General features: G+C 41.6%; 1 protein-coding gene across 3 annotated transcripts in view; it reads right to left on the reverse strand.

Annotated features, from left to right (window-relative positions):
- Nucleotides 1-7,621: 7,621 nt before the first annotated feature.
- Nucleotides 7,622-22,871, reverse strand: part of KLHL29 (kelch like family member 29) — a 549,854-nt gene continuing 534,604 nt past the window's right edge. For all 3 annotated transcript variants that reach the window (XM_084826507.1, XM_084826506.1, XM_084826509.1), the window contains one exon: nt 7,622-10,329. In XM_084826507.1, the coding sequence (XP_084682633.1) occupies nt 10,146-10,329 (184 nt within the window). In that variant the 3' untranslated portion in view covers nt 7,622-10,145. The remainder of the gene's footprint in view (nt 10,330-22,871) is intronic.

The raw sequence follows: 22,871 nt of genomic DNA on the forward strand, positions 1-22,871 counted from the left end.
ATGCATTTAAGGTGCAATCCCATGCATGTTTAGGCAGAAAAAAGGCCAACAACTTGCGGCATGCCCCAACAAGCATGGCTGGCTGCTGCATGCTGGGATTTGGAGGCCTTTTTTCTGCCTAAACATGCATGGGATTGCACACGTAGTCACACACTATTCTAAACACAACTTCTGTAGAAATGTTGTATTTTTAGGTGGGAAAGTGCGATTAAAACAAAAACCTTTTAAAGTAGTATCTCATTCATTTTAGAAATTTGATTGTGGGGACTTCTCATTTTTTGTTAGTATTTATTGCCATTATAACTGTTTAGGATATTTTGCTGTCAAATCCATTAGCATTTTGTATTTTGATGGAAATTGTTACAAAACTGAGATTTGATGAAAATGAAATGTAGCAGATTTTTTGTAGCAAGTTTCTGGTAAAATAATTTTTTGCAAGTCTCAGGTTCTTGCAGCATTTTTAAAAACTGTAGTTCAAAGATGCTTTTGTTCAAGTAGCAGCAGCACTTGTGAAAAGAAAAAAACTGCATACATTTTTAACAGGTTGCTAAATTTGTACAAGTTTAAATCCTTTAAATATAGTTGTCAATTAATTTGAAAAGAGTATGTTAAATTCAAGTCCAGCATTAAAAATGCTTCCAACTGGTCAGTTGAGGGGGGGAAATCTTAGTAGTTTTGAATGTTGATGAGAAATGGAGGAACTGCCTCTAAATGTTATAGGTTTTTCAGACGAATTAGCATATATAAATGTGTTAGTGGGCAACATGAATAAAATTATATATTCACCCTTTTGGCTCCAAAAACACACTAAAACATGTATTGCTTTTCTTTACCAATAGCTTAGTGGTTGTAGAGTTAAACCTGTTAATCTCTTCATGTTGTCAAGTTGTTTATTATCTGTATTTCTGTTATTATTATTTTGCCACATAAAACTGGCAATAATATGTACAAATCAGTTCTTGTTTCTTGTTAAGAATATTACCAATGAACTCCTGTGCAAGGCCTTATCCTAGGGCCAGATGGAGGTTAAATTTCTGTGGGGCTAATGATGGAACTGCTCTGAGATGACCATGGCTGTGGAGTTAATTGTGTTTGCAAGCTTGAATTTCACCTGTGATTAATTTATGTTTTGTGTCTGCGATATTGTTACTTGAGTTTTCTCATATGCCAATGTATTTATTATAGGATTATTGGGTGTTTTTGTTTGTTTTCACTAATACCTTGTCTTCCCATACCTTTTTAAGTTGGAGGGTAATTTCTGGCTTTGTTTGATATTTTGAATGGCAGGTCCTGTAGCTGGTCATCATTTCTCTTTTTTTGGTGTAAATTCAACATAAGCTTGAATTTCAGTGTGTACCTGCTTCTTTTCTATATTGTACATTGGTTTACTTAGGGAATGGGGATGTCTTGTTGTTTGGTTTCATTCATGTGTGTCTTTTTTGATTAAGTAAGCTTACTTCATCAGCTATGATAAATTTTGGATTCTATAAGTTGTATTCAGAATTGTGTTTCACTTGATTTTTGTTTTGTTTTTGCATCTTGACTTCATTCTGCATTAGTTAAGTAAATTATTTAATTTTTTGAATTTCTGGATATTTTGAACATCTTACTGTAATTTGTAATATAACTGCTGTGAAATACTTGAATAAAGATGACAAGTAAAAATCCTGAGTTTCTTAATATTCGCACTTTAATGAAATGTTAATTTTAGGACTACTATTACTTTGCGATTAAACAGTTTAGACAGCATCATTCGTGTTTACATTTGTTTGGGGAAGAGAATGTCAACTTTTAATTACAACATGTGGAGAGTTTTCATTGGATAAGATCCAGAGTGCTACTTTAGGCATGCTGAAAGGCTTGGATGCACTTACTGGGATTTTGAACTGCCACTTTCTCCCCCCGCCCCCTTATAAACTAGATTTGAAACCTGCCTTGGTTTCAGAAGAGGCTCTCTATAGTTTACCAGAGACTGCTGTTTGAAATAGCCCCCTTTGTCCTGCAGAATTAATCTTGCTGTTCTTTAGATCCAAGTGGTTATGTATTAGCAGCTGAGTAACTTCATGAAGAAAAGCCCTGGCTGGCTGAAACTGCAGAAGCTTAGTATCACCTGTGCAGTCAAAAGTGCTGTGCTCTGCTGAATTTCATGTTCTGCAGTAAGGATGTATAGCACAATTCCTTAATTGAACATTCTAAGTAAGAGGGTTACTGTGAGAATAAAATTGGGGGTGTGAGGAAGAGAACCGTGTACGCTACCCTGAGTTCCTTGAAGGTAGAGCAGGATACAAACTTAGGACAACTTCTAAACCATTAGATGAGGAGTGCTTAAATTAATAGAGTTCAGATAATGAGGGGTTGACTATAATTTCATGTATAGACTTTTCCTCTTCCTATTTGGTTGAACTGTCTAAATGCAAAATTCTAATTTAGCAGATTTTCTATTAGTGTGTAGCAGCTGAGTTACTATAAAGAGTGAGCTGTTTTAATCATTACACTGTACATTGAATGAAAATAGAAATGGAAATCACAATTTTAAAAAAGTTATTAAATAAAAACTGCAATATAAAATGTAAGAATGGGGCTTTAAAAGAAGTGTTTGGATTGTTAATGTGAAAATGACCATCAGTGTATTAGCTTGGATCCAGAGCAGATGAGTCACACTTAGGCCCCTTGAAATCAATGTGAAAACCTAATTATGACTAGTGTAGGCCCTGGTGAAACCAAGTTTGGCCATTAATCAAGCAAGACTTTGAACTGTCTCCTGTTAGTTAGTTATTTCCTTCCTTCCTTCCTTCCTTCCTTCCTTCCTTCCTTCCTTCCTTCCTTAATTGCTCACCCGGCCACTCTAGGCGATGTACCCAGTACAGTTTAAAACAACACGTTAATAACATTCCACATTAAAACATCGTATTTCGAAAAATACCCTAACCCACCCCAAATGCCTGCCTGAACAACCACATTTTCAATGCATGTCAGAAGCTCGTTAAAGAGGGGTCATGGCGGAGTTCCCTAGGGAGGGAGTTCCACAGAGTGGGGGCCACCACAGAGAAGGCCCTCTCCCTCGTCCTCGCCAGCCTAGCTGTCCTGGCTGATGGGACAGAGAGAAGCCCATCCAAGGCTGATCTTGTTGAGTGGCCTATCTGGTGTTGCTGGAGGTGCTCCTTGAGATAGGCTGGGCTGGAACCGTATAGGGTTTTAAAGATTAAAACCAACACCTTGAATTTGGCCCGGAAAACAACTGGTAGCCAGTGCAACTCCTTCAGCACTGGAGTGATGTGATCACTCCAGCGGCTGCCTTTAATCAGGTGAGCCACTGCGTTCTGCACATGTTGCAGCTTCTGAACTGTCTTCAAGGGTAACCCCGTGTAGAGTGCATTACAGTGGTCTAAATGAGAGGAGACCAGGGCATGTACTGCTGATGGGAGCAGATGGTCGGGAAGGTAGGGGCGCAGCAGCCGTATCAGATAGAGTTGGTAGAGTGCTGTCTGGCTCACAGCTGACACCTGAGCCTCCATGGACAGCTAGGAGTCTAAAATGACCCCCAGGCTGCGGACCTGGTCTTTCAAGGTTAGCCATACCCCATTCAACACCAGCTCCTCTTGTCTCCCACCAAAAGTACCTCGGTCTTGTCAGGGTTCAGCTTTAACTTATTCCGCCCCATCCAGCCGCTCACCGTTGCTAGACATTCGGACAGGGATTCTACGGCCAACCTTGGTGAAGATTTGAACGAGAGAGCTGCGTGTTGATGACATTGCACCCCAAACCTCCTGATGACAGCCCCCAGCGGCTTCACATAGATATTAAATGGCATCGGGGAGAGGATGGAACTCTGTGGCACCCCACAAGTGAGCGGCCAAGGGCCCAAAACCACCTCTCCCAGTGCTACCCTCTGGGACCTGCTGGAGAGGAAGGACTGGAACCACAGTAATACAATGTCTCCAATGCCCAACCCCTCCAGGCGGTCCAGGAGGATACCATGGTGAATGGTATCAAAAGCCGCTGAGAGGTCAAGAACAAGGAAGGAGCATTCACCCCTATCCAAAGCTAAGCATTCTAAGTGAGCATGTACAGGTTTCAGGGGAACTTTGATAACTATGTGCTGAAAAAGCAAACTGTTTTGATGGCAGCTGGCACACATGGTTGCATACATGGATTTCAATCAGTCAGTACCCTCAAGAGGATTTCAATTAAGAGAGGCAGTTGTATTACGGTGGTTCCAGATGGAAGACATCGTGTGGCTCCTCCATCCTTTCCTCAACATATTTTTTCAGCTAACAAAAAAGATGGAAGGAGCTATGGGAAAACATGGGAGGGTTACAAATTGGAGATGTTGTCTGGACTACTGTAACATTTCATTAATGAGGCAGTGGGATTGCACTATAAAAGCCTAGTCTGGAAGCACAGTTAGTGTGTTGCAGCCAAAGTGGCACCTTAATATATTTTTATGGCATAAGCTATACCTGCCAGCTGAGTCCACTTCCTGCGTGTGATGAGGTGGACTCTAGTCACAAAAGCATCTGCCATAAAAACAATCATCCTTCAAAGTGCCGCAAGACTAATATCCTGGGAAGTCCTCTGTCCATCTAACTGAGGGATGCTCTCACTTATCTCTGCCTCATGTGGTATAATGTGAGCAGGGACTTAAGTATTTTTGTCAAGGCTCAAGTAACCAAGTTAAACAAGTCACATATACGTTGTCAGCATCACATGGTTACATTTACAAGCCCCCAAAACAGTATGCGTAAAGTAAACTGTGTGCACGCATATGGCCTCCAAGGAAAACAGGTGCTGTCGAGCTTTGAGGGCTTCATAGTGCCGGAGAGCTACATTAAATTCCCTTCCTTCATTCCCTGATGCAATCAGTGCACTGTTGGCTGCATATTAAGTGCTGAAGGCACTCTTCCATCTCCATGGTCAGGGCAGAAATGCTGGATGTAGCCATTTAACCCGAAACACCAAACATGATAGGTGGCCTTTTCCAGGCATGGTTTCCAATCTCACAGGGGATGTACATGCAGGAGTACATCAAAGGCTGTTGAGTTGCGTTTCTCTGCCCCTTTGATTCCTCTCTATGGCTAAAGTGCGAGTTCCGCAGCCTGTACTTGATCTTGAAGAGTTACAGGATTTTAAGGCTTTAGCCAGCAAGAATGAAGTGAAACTGATGAAGGTTTTTCCCAATATGGGCAATTATAATGTGTAGTACTTCCAGCGCAGTATGGTATTTGGGGGGGGGGGGGAACAGCGGAAGAGTTTAATCTATTAGGTACTATAAAAAGTATGCCAAGGCCTCGGTCACTTCTGCTTTAATTAGCCAAAAGTGGCTGTAGTGTGCATAAGGTCCAAATGGATGCCCTAATATATTCATCCTTTGCATCTCAGAATTGTAAGCTTCCTTGGAATGCAATAAGGAAACTGGCAACTCCCAAGCTGACCTAGGATTAGTTGTACATAAAGCCACAGTGTGGCAAAGTGTACTAATGCATATAGTTGAAGGATGGTAACAATAAATATTTGCAATAGGTGTAAAAGCAATCTCAGATGAGAGTTCAGTTATTTATCTCGTGATTTATAAAGGGTGATGGCTTTGATGACATATTTTAGACATTTATGCTTCTACTATAAACAAATAGATGATTATTTAAATTGAGTTGGATCCAGGGTCTGCCTTATGCAAGAGGAAGGGCTCCGCTTATGGGATGTCCCTCCACCCAAATTTTGGGGATCATACCACTTGTCACCCCATTCAGCACGCTCTCCTGACGTTCTGTGTAGCTTTTTCAGAGGGCTAGAAGGGGCAGGGTAGTCCTTATCTGCCAGTGCAATTGAGCCAGGGTAACTCTGGATCCAACCCATAGTTTATTTACTGTTCTTATTTTGTAAGCCAATTTGAGGTTGTTGTTTTTTAAGAAGTAGGATACAAATAAATACAAATAAAATATTGTATGGTTTGTATCAAAACGTGTCTCCCCACTGCTAAAAGGCTCTTTGAGCCCGTAGAGGCTTTCATGAGCTGAAAGGTGTGGGTGGTAGCAATTTTCTTTTGCAAATGCCCCCTTTTTACAGCACCTCTGACACTGTTGCAAAGGGTCCCCATACCTTCTGGAGAAGGTTTGTGGGGGCAGAGGGCTGGAAAGGGAAGGAGGTATCAGCAGCCCCGTTCCATGTACAGAAGCCTCCGCTTCCATGGAGGTGACACAACCCTCTTCAGTCTACTGTCAGGTATTACTAAGGGCTGGCTCATATCCATCTGTACAGCACTTGATTTTTGTATTTTTTTATGATTGATAGCTGAATGGGTGAATTGTGTTTCTTATAATATTGCATGTGAAGTGAGATGAATATTGCTTGGACCTTTGGGTCCAGCCCTCTGTCTGTAGTGTTGTAGCTGTCATAGAGTATTCACATGTATAAGTTATCCTTGGATATAGAGTCAACAGCTACAAATTCCTTGGTGAAATGGGCGGATGAAGCATCCAGAAGCATATTTAAGATGCAAAATTCCTGTTCGATTTAGACTTGTCCACTTGTACTACACTGGCAAAGGTGGAGCAATAACATTGTCAGCCTACTATGATGACAAATGGGATTTAACATTCTAGATTTCCTACCAGATGACCAGTGACAACATTTGTGGAAACTCTAGTGTGCAATTCCCCCTATTGAAGGAAAGGATAGTGTCAACAAGGGGTGAAAGGATGAGCCAACCTATGTTTAGAATTTCTAAAAGCTTTTAAGGAGCAACTACTTCTGTATCTCTTGGCAGATATATGCATGTGATTCGTTTATCACAGGCTTTCTGCCAACTTCCCAGAGGAAATCCAGAATAATTTGCACATACAAGCAAAACCAAAATATCCTCTGTCTTGCTCATCTTACCAACTAGTATTGGCTTGTGCTGAATAAGACCTCCAATGTTGATAAGGTTGGAAGCTCCTTCAGTTCACCCTGGATTGTTTCAGGAACTGAATTTGTAAAGAAATAGTCACTTGCTGCTGTTCAGCCTGAGCTATTACACAGAAATAAAAATGGTTTAAATGACTGCAGGTTAAAATCTTTAAGAGTGTGCAATGTTGTGCATGGTTGAAAGCTAACTCTTATATTTTCTTTTATAGTCAAGCCAGACCTAGTTGCTGTATGAAATGTTCCACTGCTGAAAACAGTCCATCCAACTAGAGAGGCATTTGAGACCAGTTTATTGTATTTGGCTCATTCATTCCCCACCCAGAAATTTATAGCAAACCCATGATGTCCAAATCATGTATTTTAATGTTCCCCAAGAATCGTATGGGATTTTTCCTCAGATAATTAAAGTAACTTTACCAAAGTCTTCCAATTCTCATATATTAAAACATCAAGGCAGCACAAATTTGTGATTGCACAAATAAAAACTTTGTGATGTGTTGCTGTGAAGACAAAGATCACTGTGATAGTTGATGGAAAATGTGCATCCTAGACGTTCAAGGAAAACGATGGCAGAACGGCAGCTGTTCCAGTAGCTAGTGTGTGTTAATTTCCAATAACTATATAGATTTTGGCATCCATGGCTGGAAGGTAGCCTGATTACGAACAGCATAGTATAGCTTCCTTGTTTGTTTAAAAAATAGTCCAATTAATGCTGAAACTAGATCTAGAAATAGATTTATTTTAACAAGAACAGTAAACATATATACAGTATCATTACAGAAAACCCTGTGTTTTTAAGTATTCACAGAAATAGCCAGTTTTGCTCCAGTGTGAGTAAAGAAGAAATAAGATAAATTTGGAGATGTTGAATGCTTAGCAAGGCTTTCAAGCTAGCACCTCCTTTGGAGATAGACACACACCAGTGCTAAAATTCAACCTCCCCAGGCAGTGAGGTACTGGTGCACCAATCTTTTGGGTTCACACTTGCACCATGGTTGACAAAAATACTTCACATGACTTGTTTCCTTCAAGAATAAGATAAAACTGCACAAGTTTGAACATTACTGTCCATGTGAGAGATTTCAGTTATTTTATTGATTGCTGCCTAAATGAACATTTCTTTTGAAATATGGCAAGATACAAATTTCATATTAACATCTGCTTTGTATAAATTTATTCTTAACAAAATAACTTTAATGTGATTGGCCAGCCATCTGTAGTATGTTTATCCAAAACTTTCCAATTTAAAAAGAAAACTTACTTGATATCAAAATCAACTAGCCATTGACTGCAGTTCTCTGGCTACTTAAAAGTCAGAGTAAGGCTGTGATTCTAAGCATACTTACTTGGAGGAGAGATATTGAAATCTATGAGACTTGCTTCCAAGTGACTATGCACTAGAGTAAGAGCGAGATATTACATGTGCCATGGGGATGCTGCTGCAAACAGTATCTCACCCCTGTAGTGTTTAGGTGTTGTCATATCGTGAGTTTCCTTGCCCCTACCTACATTAGCCAATTACCTGGAGCGGGAAAGCGTACAAAATGATGCTGTGTCATGTGTAGAATTTCCCAAGTGTTACCAAGGGAATGGGATTTTTGGCAGCAACTCCATGGAGGGCACAGCAGCTGCACCCATTACGTTGCCAGTGACTTAACAGATCACATCCCTTGTGAGTGACATGCTGATGTCATTGATTTCAGTGGCCAAGATTTTAATGAAGTTAGGATTTCCCTGTGTCTACAGAATCTGGCATACTGTACCTCTGATGGAATAAGATGTCTTTCTAATCACCATGATGAAGTTCAGTGAAAGATCGAAGACAGGTGTGTCCACTGTGTTCTCCTAGCTGCTGCAAAGAAAATCAGCACTAGCTCCATGGCTCAGGGTTAATTATAAGATACACTTGCTATTAACCCTGCAACCCTGTTATCCCAGCTTTCTCTCATCTAATCTGCTGCATTTACAATTTTATAAAGAAATTTTCACATCACAATTCTTCTCTGAATATACAATATTTTAATATACATATAAAAATATAGCCCTGCTGTAATTGTAATACTTACAATTCTACAGAATAACCTTTGTCCCCACACTCACACTCTCTCTAAACCAGGGTATAACTTAATGCATTTTCAATTGTTGTTGTTAAACCTGTATAATGAAAAGCTGCAGAAGCATTACTCTTAGAAAAGCAGCTACTGAAGCCTTTTGAGGAGAGAGGGTTTCCTTATGACTCCCATCTACACTTGGGAAAGGGAAGGGGCAGAGGAAGAGAGTCTGAAAAAATAGGATCTTTTAGATTCATCTGACAAAAATACAGACTGGCATATATCCTGGCTAGTAGACTGTCACTCAGTGGGGATCTCAACCCCCCACACAAGGCAATGCCTTAAATAACTGGCTCAAATTATGGAAATCCAACACAGAATTTTCATTCTAAACTTTGAATAGATAAATAAAAGTTTAATAAAAGCTCCTAGATGTCCCTTGCTTTACAGAAACCTAGCTGTCATTTTGTTCATACAGTAGAAAAACAGTAGAAAGGCAGAAACGAGCCCTCCTCATGACCACACATTCACATACAACTTCAGAAAACCTTTTCATTAAAAGAACATGGAATGCTAGTAGACAGACAGACAAACTTCTATCCTTTATTAGATCTGGTCTAAGGAGCTGTAATAAACATTTGCTCTGATGGAAGACTGACCCCAATCTATGCAGTCTGTCACAGAAGTTCTCTCTCGGTCATTGGTATTGAAAAGCATACGCTGGTTTAAAAACAAAAACATTGCAATCAAAGTGGTAAGGACACTTTGACCTTCATTTCATAGCGCCCCGATGCTTAATGTGCAGTAGCAAAGCCTAATCAACACAGCTGTTTCAATAACTGAGCTTGCTCTCCAGGAGTATAACACAGATCCTCCCCCCCCCCCTTAGTTAAACAACAGATGGGAAATGCTATTGCACCTGGGTAGACCAAAAGCCTTGTAACAAGTGCCGCTATGACATCTAGTGGCATCTTGTGTTAAGTCACACTATTGTACATAGCAGGGAGCTCTCTGCTCCTCGTTCACCAAATGGTGAGGATGGTTTTCTACATTCAATGTAGAGATTATTCATAATTTTAGACAAGATGTTCATAAGTTGCATTTCCTCAATTTTTCTCTGCAGTACAGTTTCTTTTCCTTGCCTGCTTTTAGCAGGCAACAGCCAGTTTGATATCCAAGTTTTTGTCGGCATCAACCACTCTGAATGTACTTTTTAATTACTACACAGCCGTGTCGGAACACAGGACAGGGCATATTGGGTAGAAGTGTCCACGTGTTTGTCTTGGGGTCATAGGCTTCCATGTTTCCCAGAGCAGGGCCTTCACTACTGACGATTCCACCAGTGGCATAAATTTTTCCATCAAGAACCACGGCACTATACAAAGAGAGAAAGGGTAAATATAGTTAGTAATATTTCACTAAGCACTCGCTACATTTATTCATCTAGACCTGTTGTTTGGAAGAAAAGCTCAAGTGCCAGTTCCATTCTAGCTATGAAACCAGTGACAATAGTAAGCAGCTCTTCCAGGCCTTACACACTTCAAAAAACCTCTCAGATCTGGGGGCAGCAACTGGCCCTGATGACTCCCAACAGGGAGTAAATTGCATAGCCAGTGTTTGTTACTAAGAGGCCTTCACACTTATGTCACTATGTAAACAAATGAACACAGAAAATTAAGGACGTCATTCTGTATTTGCCACTGGCAACTGATGTTCTGGTGGGGCAACCAGTTCTGTCAAGGGCAGCAGGTGGAGGGCTGGCCGTAGCCACTCCTGCCGTGGCAGCTGATGCTCAGCTTTTGTAGACTTACTTGCTTATAAATAATAAAATACATGGTCCTAAATGTGTAGCATAAGGGCAGAAGTAAAGACATTTGTACAAAGAGTTGACGGGCATCTCCAAAGCATGAAGAGTCTATGCACAGACGATGAGTGGGACCCATCTACCCACCCCATGGCAGGCCTGACATGCTTCATCTTGTATCAATTTGCTGGATATCATGTTAAAGGAGGTCTAACACATTTAGACTGAATCAGCAGAAATTATACGGGTTCCATCCCATGACTGGACGTTTGCTTGCACAACAGCATAACTTTCACTTTCTCTCCTCCCTCTGGCAGCCCCCCCCAATTTGCTCTGAAGGCTCCCCCAATCCTCTGGAGCAGATTTGGGTGTGTGTGGCAGGGGTCTGTAGGGTGGAGGGGGAATCACCCCCTCCTTGTTCCATGGGTGGAAGTCTTCTGTTAGTGGAGCAACACCAGTTGGATTTCAACCTATTCCCTGATTTCGGTGGCATAAGAATCTAGCAGACCTGATCCCAGCACATGGACCTCCACTTAAACATTATTTCCAGTGTGTGGACATGTGGTGGACCTGGGTTGGGGCAAGGCAGAGGGAACAAACATGTTCCCTGCCATTTTATAAATTTTGCAGGTACTTGTGAATAAAACGTGAATTTATGAAGAAATAAGTAAGTAGTTAAGAGTCATGAATAGAGAGGGCACTGAGAAAAGTGCCAAGTCATTTAAATGCTATGCTGTTCCAAAACTGGTTTTTCTTAATAGTCATCCTGGATTTCTTACTGCTGTTTTGCATTAAAATCGTTTTTGGGGACAATTTTACAAGCAATCTGTAGGAGCATTCTTCAGCTTCAGAGGGAAGGATTTTAAGTATAGAGGAGGAAGAAATTATGAAGGTTGTTAAACTAGCAATATGATGAAAGATTAATTGAAACACTGGATTACTGCATTCATGTGAGCACAAAAGGTGACATTGCCCAAAGACTCCAATAGCATTTCCTAATGAATATATTGAGCCACTGGGTGTGTGTGCACACGCATGCGCGGATATTTTTAAGTCACAGCAATTTTGGATTCTTTAAGGAGCTGAACAGCGGAAGTAGCAAGGTGGTCTTTGAGAAAAAAAGTTAGAACAAACATGCTAGCTGATAACTACTAAACATTTACAGAGGTAATGGGTAGCACCAGTTGCTTATTTGTACGTGGAATAAGAACTTACGGAGAGCCAGGCTGGATCAGACCAAAGGCCTATCTAGTCCAGCATCCTGCTCTCACAGAGGCTAACCAGTTGCCTATGGAAGCCCACAAGCAGGACATGAGGGCAATAGCAACCCCATGTTCCCCAGCGACTAATAGTCAGAGGAATGCTGCCTGTGATCCTGGAGGAACTCCACAGCCATCACGACTAGTGCCAAGGTTTAGAGAGTCACAGGGCTTGCAGGCTCGCCTCCCTTGCTTTGCAGCTGGGGCATGTGGAAATGAGCGCACCCCCTCCCCCACCCACACACGTAGAAAGCAGCAAGGTATTCATTATGTGTAAATTGGTTTTCAGGTGGCTAAAAATAATGTACCGTCCTCTAATGTTTGCTTGCAATAACTTTGTGAGGAAGCCTACAGAGGAAAATAGGAAAGTCTGGGGAAGTACAAAACTTCCAAAGTAAAATAACATGGGGGTCAGACTATTCCTCACTAAGTAGAAAGCACCCAGACAAATGCTGCAGATTGCTTGGTACAGTATACCTCATTTTTACTCATCCTCACTTTTCCAACAGGGAAATAGACAAAGCGTTGTATCCAATTGTGCCATTCCACTAGAAGGAGAGAACTGCTGGGGAAACAGACTTCCTCCTCCCCCCTGCATCCCCCTAAATATGCTGGGGGGGGGGTTGGGATTGGGAGACCATTTGGAACAGATTTGGAATGTGTGTAGAATGGGTTGCGGGGGGTGGGAAGAGAACAGGAAAATCCTTTTGCGCAAACGGACTTCTGCTTGGGAGAGGATTGGATCCAACTCAAAATAACTAGCTGCTCACAGATCGGGCAGACTTGGCTAATAAAATTCTGGAATCTGAACACCCCTTCCTTTTCAGCAGATGTGTCTCCTGGAAAAGGGAAATCTGTATACTGTATAATACACACACACACACACACACACACACACAGAGAAAGACTGGGCCTTACAGAACCATAATGGGCATGAAGGAAAGAACATGGATTGGTGGGCTGGGCTGGGCTGGAATTAAGTTCTGCTAAGCTTACTGACTCAAGGCCATACATTGGTCTTGTTCTAATGGCAACAACACGTAACAAAATGTCCACAGGCACTGCCACATATCCACGGGTCTCCCTTCTCCAGTGGATTCACTTGGGTAAGCTGTCTTTTCATTGTCACTGTTTAGCCCAGGGGTGAACACCTTATGTTTTGGCCTACAACTCCCTACAAATCTCTCATCGGTAGCTATGCTGGCTAGGGCTGATAGCAGTTATAGGCCAAAACATCTGGAAGGCCACAACTTGCCCATCCTTGGCTTAACCTGGTTTCTTAGAGTTCAAACAGGAAGGAGTAGTAACTACTATGTATTTTAAAATGTTAAGTAGCTTTCTATATTCCAGTTGCTATTAAACTTGTTACAGTAGGCCAATCACTGCCATTTTTTCTGCTATCGGTGTTGGTGGGTTAGGAGAAGAAAGCTGGAATGCAGTTGGAAATCATGCCTGAAGGACAAGAGTGGAAGCCTCTTCATCAGAACCCATGTGCTACTGATTTATAAGGTGGGGGGTGGGGGTGCAGAGAAGAAAAGGTCCCAGGTAGGTCCCAGTAGGATCATGCTGCTTCAACAGTTTCTCCATTAAAACAGCAACACTTTGGCCCTCTGACTTGTCATCCATTGAGAAGACATTACTGAGGGCTGACATCATTACAATAATAAGGGTGCTGGATTGTTACTTAATTCCATTAATACAAGGAGATAACATTAGCACATGCTATCAAAACCTAAGGAAAAAAGGGGGCAAGACAACTAATTATTGTTTGACATCTGGAACACAACGAGGCCCCAACCGATGGAGGCTATGAAGACAATTGGGAAAATGGGAGCAAGGACTGAAGGTAGGGGTGTGTGTGTGTGTGTGTGTCTTTTTAAAAATTGGACTGAAGTAATTTTTCTCCCCCTGGAAAATTACTAGACACAATCTTTGACAATTCTTCAGGAGAAGAGGCAGAAGACCTTGCTCTGTAGCTGTCCCAATCTCTTTCCTCTGTCCCAGAAGTGACTGATTTATTTCTTGTTATTTACTGCCACCCTTCCATACTTTTTCTTGGCCTTGCCATGATTGCTACAGTAAAAAAAAAAATAGTCCACAAAACACAAATACATGCTGGACAGCCTGGAAAAGATCCCTTTCTCCTCCATCTTCCTCCGCCTGGTTAGATTCAAATATCTTCCAAAGGTCTAAATTAGCTCAGCTTTGCAGAAAAGAATAAATGATTCTGACAAACCAGATGGCACAACACTGAAAGGTCTTCAGTGAACACTGTAACACGAACCCCAGGCATCTACCTCTTGATATTAAACTCTACGCAACTGTTTATTTGCCACAATTAATGGAATTTTGTCATGGCCCATAAAGATGAACTGGTATGGCACAGTGGTTGCAAATGTGACCCGGAAAGCCCCCAACCCATGTTTTAGCACAGTCCTGAATGCAGCAAGGAACTTGAAGCAAGTCACTATAAGCATTCTATCTATAATACAGGGATGATAATACTGGCCCAACCTCACAGTGCTGTTGTCAGGATTACAGAGACAATTATATAAAACACTTTTGAGGGCTCAGGACAAATCCTTTACAGCTACCAGCTGTTATGATATGAAGCACTGTCCTGCAGGAATTCGAAGGAAGAACCCCAGCCACTGCACATTGCTGTGCCCATCCTCACTCCTTGCAGGGGCAGTGAGTGAATGGAGCTCTCATCTCTGCCAGCTCACTCACAGAGACTCCCAGCAGAACAGAGGTGGGCACCTGTGGGCGGTCCAGAGGTTGCCCCTCCCCACCCCCACAAGTGGTACTAGCTAGTATAAATCAATAGGCATTTTGCTCCTGAAAGCTGCTGCAGCAAACTACCCCACAGTGCTCAGTAACACTAAAAGGGTTAAATGTAGCTTGTTCTCAAGCTGCAATTGACTCTCTCAGCACGCCATAGCCACTATGGAGCGCCATTCTGTTTGAATCATCATCATTAAAAAATAACAACAACGAAACTGGGGCACCGCCGGGGGCAGCTTGTGGATGACATGTTGCCCACCTCTGCATTAGAATAATGGAGATCGGCAAATGCCTACTCTGGACATACAGATTAAGAAGGTAGGTGGTTGGGGAGAAATTGCCTGTCAAGGAGGGCACAGTTGGCTCTGCCTTAACTGCATGGCTGGATGTAACTTTAGTTTAGGGTGGCCACTCATGCACTGACAAAAAGGGAGGACACAAGAGGTACAGATCTGCATAGGTTTTGCATATGGTAATTTATATACATACATGTGAATTTAAAAACCATTACTGAAACTTATGTAGCAATGCTGTGCATCTCATCATGGTGGAGAAGAAGGTGCTAACTGCTGATGGACAACTTCAAAGCCTCTGCTCTCCCTGATGGTTTATCTTTACACCAGACTTGCACAGCACAGCCCTTAAATAGAGAACTCTCTTCTGTCAAGGAGGTCATATGGCCACCTACTTTGTTGCAATCGCAGTTTGCCTGCTACAGCTAATGCCAAGCTAGATAGAATTGGGCTCTCAAGCTGAGAAGAACACCAGCTCACTGACATGCTAACTCCTGTGAGGGAGGCGTTGTTTGCACACAAAAGTGCTCTATTTCTATTGATTTAATTAAGCAGGTGCAACTATTTAACAGTGTTCACAGAGGAACTCACACTCCTAAAGGAAATCAACCCTGACTGCTCATTGGAAGGACAGATACTGAAACTGAAGCTCAAATATTTTGGCCACCTAATGCGAAGAGAAAACTCTCTGGAAAAGACCCTGATGCTGGGAAAGACTGAAGGCAAAAGGAGAAGGGGACGGCAGAGGATGAGATGGCTAGATAGCATCACCGATGCAATGAATATGAACTCGAGCACACTCCGGGAGACAGCGGAGGACAGGAAGGCCTGGCGTGCTATGGTCCATGGGGTCACGAAGAGTTGGACACGACTTAACGACTGAACAACAACAACAACAAAACTTTTAAACAGACATGGGTCAACAGGCTTAATACCTGTCTCTTGGTAGAAGTGATTAAAAAAAATTAAGGGAAATATGATATAATGAAGGGGCACCCTGAAATGTCTCATCAGCATTTTTGTTTTATCCAGGATGTATGACTGGGGTATTTTGGAAATGTAAACAGTGCAAAGCATTTTGCACCCACAGGAGTAGGATATTTTGCAAGCCAGAAGCTGGAGGTAGGATGTACAATACCTCTGTTCCAAAATGTCACTATTTAATGGTATGATTTTGAGTGTGCAGCTTGCTAGGAATGGTTTTTGACACTCTAAAGGCTACTTATGTGAAAAACAGCATTACTCCCACTTCTTCTTCAATAAAATACAAATATTTTGTGTGCGCTGGTTATAATATTGAACAAGAGTGCTTCTTTGCAGGCTTCTTTGATCTGCAGCCTTTATGAACTATTTATTTATTTCAATTCTATACCACCCAATAGCCGAAGCTCTATTTAACAATTCAACATCCCCTACCGCAGTACCATGGAATAATTTGAAATCATATGACAGGGAGGCCAGAGGAAGAATTTGACAGTGCAAAGTGCTTAGATCAAAGAAGCTAAGCATGATGCTCCAATGTGCCTTATTGCTGGGATGCTTGGCATCTGCTTTCATATTTGGAAGCTGCACCTCCATTGTTCACCAGCCTTACTAAATCTTGCCTTATGCTTCCACTGTTTCAAATCTAGGTGAGACTTCAACAGATGTTAACATGCCCTTCCCAATGAGGAATGTTTCACAGTTCATACTAAACAATGGCCTACTCAAGTTGCAATGGCAGAGGAAGCAAGAATATTGGAGCTTAATTGGGCAGACAATAAATTACTATATGACAGTTCTGCTTGGATACTGGGTTTTAAGAGGATTCTTACGAAGTCTTTCATTAGTGACCACTGAAAGTGATTGAAACAATCAAACAAAAGTGATTGTTTTTAGAACAGATGCGATTAAACTAGCACATCCAGCAGCACAAGGCTCATTAACATCTGGTGAGGCATTTTGCTTGGTGCTGAATCATCAATATCAGTTTACTCTGGAGAAGCTATGGCTTGTTATGTTTCAAGGGACCCTCATGCACTGGCACCAAATATACTTATACAGCCATGGCTTCTTTAGAAACTTATTGCTGTGAGACATTTTACAATCTTGGTTTGATTTGGCCATGAACATTAATCCTTGTCCAGATACAACATCTGAATAAAGAAATATCCTCCCTAGCTGTCCTTGAGGTTATAAAACAACATTTAAATGACTAAATTAGCATGTTCATACGCATCACATTCTTTCTAATTCTCACTACCAGTTTTAGTAACTGAAGATGGGCACAGAGCCACACACACACTAATTTATCTGGAGCTGCTCCAAAGAGCCATTAAAAATAAGCCAGGGAGTTCATTTTAAAAACTTTTCCCTTTAGTGGTATTTACAAGAAAAAAGCCACCCACAAATATCATTCCAGTGAAGGCTGACCGCACAGGAAGAGAACATTCAAGCTTCAGAATTTCGGAATACTCCCTCTCTTTTCATAGAATAAATGCCACTGCTTTCTGTGTTTAAGACTAATATTCAAGTATCCTAGACAATGACCCCTATAGGGTATTTCTATGAAGCCACACGGATATTGTTCCTAGTGGCCTTTATTGTGTAAATGGGGCTGGGAAAGTCAGTCACAAGGCGTTTCCCAATCTCCTATTTGCAAATGTTTAGCACCCAAGAGCATTCAATATTTTGTACTGATGTGGCGAGGGGCAAGCACCCATGATTTACCTCTAATGTGATATTCACATTTATGTGATAACACATCTGCTTCTAGGAGTAGATGGTTAAAGGGGGCAGGCTACTCCATTCCTTCACTGGCATAGCCAACGCCTCAGCACTACAGATATGTATGGATACCATGTCACACAAAAACAGCCTGTGCCTTAGCACTTCAGCAGTACACTTTATGTAAGTGGAATAAGTCTGTCCTGCACACCCATGCTGCTTGTCAATTGTCACATTTAGCATTCTGATTCATCACTGATTTCAACAGAAGCATAAAGCCTATGCTTAAATCTCACCAATTGAACAAATGGGATGTGAAAGTGCTCAACTTTGGCTGGACTGTGTCCATTACAGCAGATCTCAGCTATATAGGAGCATAGCAATGGACTAGTGTCTATTTTCATTTCTCTGCTATTTACCCCTTTCTCTCTGTATCTACTAGCAAAGTACAGAAGACAAGGAAGCACTTGGTACAAACAGAGACCACGGATCCATCTAGGCCAGTACTGTTTATCCTGACTGGCAGGGGCTGTTCACAGAGGTCTTCCCAATTGCTGCTGCCTGAAATTCTTTAACCAGAGATTAGCGGTGGTTCCCAGTCATGGTTCCCCAGATGTTGGATTGCAACTCCCATCACCCCACCAGGGATGATGGCAGTTGTAGTCCAACAACATCTGGAGACACACAGTAGGGAACTACTGGGCTAAAGACTGAACTTGAGATTAGCCAGCGTGCCACCACAGCACAACTCACAATGGTGGCCATTAACAGTGTCTACCCACACTACACCACCATGGTAAAGTGCAATCTCATGGGTGATGACACTGCACTGCGTGGTCAGCAGTCATTGGTTCCCAATGCCAAATGCTTCCTTGCTGGGAAAGTGGAACATGGGATTAGTTTGTTAAACTGGCCATGCAAAACAACACAGGTTCTAGTGAGCTGAACTGCAGCTAGATTTTATGACACTAGATTGTTGGCATAGTGCAGGGGTAGGGAACCTCATGCCCTCCAGATGTTTTGAACTACAACTCCCATAATCCCTTATCATTGGCCATGCTGGCTGTGGCTGATGGGAATTGTGGTTCAAAACATCTGGAGGGCACTAGGAAGTCTATTCTGATGTAATGTTTTTACATTCTCCCCCCCATTTTGATATGTTATTGAATAATTTTATAATTATTCACTTACAACTAATAATTTAGTTGTACACTGCTTTGGGAATTTGGGAAAAGAGATAGTAAAAGACTATAAAGTTAGTCATATGGTGTATGTCAATCTTAAGTGGCCTTGGCTTTGTATTCTGACTTTCTCTCTGGGGACCTGGATGCAGCCTGCAGACATTTTTGCTGTTAGTATTAATAGAATTGACTAAAATACATTAGGCGCTGTACAAAAGTAAAAGGAATAGGACCCTGACCAAAGGTTCAAACTAAAAAAAAACATGAAACAAGAGGAGAGGGGAAATATTTGCATTAGCTGTGAGATGCTTAAAGTATATGATAATTAATGTAGGAGCAAGAGAAGAATTAAAGAAGTCAAAAGGAACTTAAAAGGAGGGATGCTGATCAATCACTATCATGTTGCATGGAGCTTTCATCTACCCCAAAATCATACATATGTTAAAACACTCAGTGTGTTTTCTTTTTTGCTCATTCTCTTTCACTTACCAAAAGGATTGGGATTAGAGCTGCATACCATAGAATCATAGAATAGTATGTCATTCATATGGGAATTCTTTTCCCTCACAGACCTGCTGTCTGCTTTAACCTGTTACAGTGCCTGTGCTTTATCCTAACTTTGTAATAAGGAAATGATTGGCTGGGGATCAGCAGTTCCACGCTGCATGCTAGCAACTCTTATTAGTCAAGCGGAGTAGCAGTCACCATGCTTCACTGTCCAGGAACAAAAGTTATTTTATTTTTTAAAGAAAACAGAAATGTATTTCCCCCCTTTTGTTATTCTGCAGTGTAGCCTGGACCTCGGTTTTATTAAGGGTTTCCATTTGGCAGGTCTGGATAACAAATCCGACTGGCTAACAGTCGGAGGAAAAAGGCACTGCCAGTTGAGAATTGCCGGTCCTAAATTAGCTTCTTTGGAATCATCCCTTGTGCTGGTGCGTGGCTGCTGATACCCCATGGATAATCTCTGTTACACAGGTCTGTTTGCATGCTGCCTGAATTCTAAGCCAATGGGGACATGCACTTTTTAATTCACGCGCAGAACACACATTTTAAATTATTTTGGCTCAAAAATGAACTGGGGAAGGGGAGGATGTCCCATCAACCCACAACTCCATAATTTCTGGCAGTTACAGATTTTAGGAGGTCATCCTTGATATTTGGAAAACAATAATTTAGTCTTGGGAACAGGGCCAGGAGCTTCTTACTCTGACATTTAGGTGAGGGCAGGAGTCTACATGAATGGGCTTAAAAATTCCCAATTTTATTCAGGCTCAGCTTCATATAAAGTTACTCCTTGATCCTCTACTGTATGGGGAGGTAAAGCTTTATAGCCTCCATGTAGTTAAGGCCGGAGTGCTGCCAAGCCCCATTTATATGCAGCCTCTTGGAAGTTGATGACAATGCTGAGTAATGTGTGTGCTTGCTTGCGTTTTTAAGTGTAACCCACGTAAGTTAAGGTTAAAAGAGTGTATGAGCATGAGTGAAAGGCGGGAGGAGCTTGTGAGTGAGAGTATTCTGAAGTTTAAAGATAGGTGAACTGACAGTTAAACAGTCAAATAGGGATTATGGATTGAAGGAGTGTACATCTAGTGAGTGGGGTTTTGGGAATAGGATTTAGAAGGGGTAGAGTAGGCAGGTTAGAACCAGGTATAGATTTATTAATAATAGTATATATAACTCTTTCTGTGTTTAATTCATTTTATATTTTTGTTTTTAATTCAAAATCTCATGTGTTTGTTTGGCTTATTGCACTACCATTAGAAAATCTATTTCCTTGTTCCTTCTCCTGTATTGGGTAGACAGAACCAATTAGGCATATTGGGTGTCTCCTTTAACCCACAGAGTAAAAGGGCTGAAGCTTTGAGTGTCAGTGAGAACAACTGACCAGAGTGGAGGCAGACGTCCTGAGCAGGTTTCTTTTTCAGTTTCAGCAGGTGGAAGCTTAAGAAGGTATAACCCAGGACAGAAATGTCACACTGGGCTTAACCATGTAGGCTTCAGATCACAGCCTTCCTATACAGCTACCATTTCAAACTGTTTTTAAGCAGCTATCATGTGCCTCCCGGTTGGAGCCTAATGGGAAGCTGATGGTGGAACCTAAATGGGAGATGGCAGAAGCTCTTTTCCTTATGAACTAAAACCTCATAGCGGTGCTCTGTAAGGCAAGAAAGTGGAAATGAACAACATTCAGTGTGCCAAGACCTGGTGTGGACTTCTGGTTCAGAGAAACACCAGGGGTACCAAGATGGAAAAAATACCCAGTGGTGAGATAAGGACCAAGCAGGGGCCCTTTTTGTCTTTTGAGAGTGACAGTATAAAAATCTAGGCAGTGCCACTTAACATAGCAAAGCAAACACAAGGCACAACCATTTCAAGCACGCTGCTCTGCTGTTCTTACACCTCCACATAGTGTAGCTATGTGTCCTACTTTACAGAGGACAGTCCTCTATTTGAAAGGCTGCCCAGTCCAAGTGTGGTTAAAGTGTGGATAAAGAACCATAAGAAGTGAGAACCAGCAGGATCCTCGAAGTGGCCCGTCAGCAGGGAGCTCCTGGACAGCAGACTCAGCAGGCACATAGGTCGCTTGGTTGTCGTCTTCCCCACTATGGTGAGATGGACTTATTTCCATTTACATTATTATTTTCCAAATTTGCATCTAGACACAGAAATTAGCATATGCAAATATTATGCAAATCTGTGCCCTGTCCTTTCCTTTGGTGATGCATTTCCTCCTTTTTGGCATTTGTAAGAGGCCATCCTACCTCCACTACTAACAGAGCAAGCTTTAAAAAAGTTGCCAAAATTAAAAATGAAATCCTTGAGATTTTAACTGGAATCAGTGTACTGGCCCCAAATGCCTCTCTAGTTGTTGGGTTCTGCCTGCTGCTTTCTTAATTTTGTATAACTTTATCTCACTATTGCATTGCCTTTTTTTTACATATCTTTGCAAAGTGCATATGTTATTTTTGTAGATGAATTGAACTTATTACTGTGTGGAAACATGTAGCAAAAATGTTCATAATGGTAAATGCTGCAAACATTTGTATGGATTTTTTTTGAAAGGTAAAATCTAAGTCATTTTGTACTTAAACTCTACTTGATATATAGGAAGTATTCATTCCCTCCATTCTGAATATGCATATAAGATTATTCTGAACAGCGCAATGGGGAGTTAGCTGCGCAACTGCTGCAGATTTTCAACAGGATGTGAATGTAATATTGGCTGGGTTCACACAACACACCCAGTGTGGGTTGTCGTGTTGTCTGAACGCAGTGCTTTTTCCACAGAGTAGTTATCGTGTTGTCTGAATGTAGTGAGTTTTCCACAGGGTGGCTCATTAACCATGCAACGTGGCTTGTTAACTACCCCGAACAACCCAACAAGCCACGGGTTCTCAAGGTGGCTTGTTCGAGAAAAATAAACCACACAGCATGGTTAACAAGCCACCCTGGAGAAAAGGTGCTGCGTTCAGACAACATGATAACCTACCCTGCGGAAAACACACTGCGTTCAGACAACACATTAACCCACTCTGTGGAAAACGCTCTGCATTCAGACAACATGATAACCCATGGTGGGTTAGCATGTTGTGTGAATCCAGCTACTGTCTCTCATACCTGCTGTAAAATCTCCCATTAATGGCCAGATTCCAGTCTGTCAAGTGATCTTGACCAAAGAACTGTTGTATTAACAGCCATTCACATCAAAGTAATTTTAATGTGGCTAAAGAACATCCCTCATTTAAAAAAAAGCCCACATAATTAATGGAATGAATTACCAGAGGACGTTATGTCAGTTGTACCACACTGTTTGCTTCTGGTTTACAATCTTGAGAGAAAAAATATAATTAACTACTGCATGGACACAGTAGGGTTCTCCTACATTC

Source organism: Heloderma suspectum, chromosome 1 (assembly GCF_057233095.1).
Source record: "Heloderma suspectum isolate Gila_16-S chromosome 1, 16-S_ref, whole genome shotgun sequence".
Lineage (NCBI taxonomy): Eukaryota > Metazoa > Chordata > Lepidosauria > Squamata > Helodermatidae > Heloderma > Heloderma suspectum.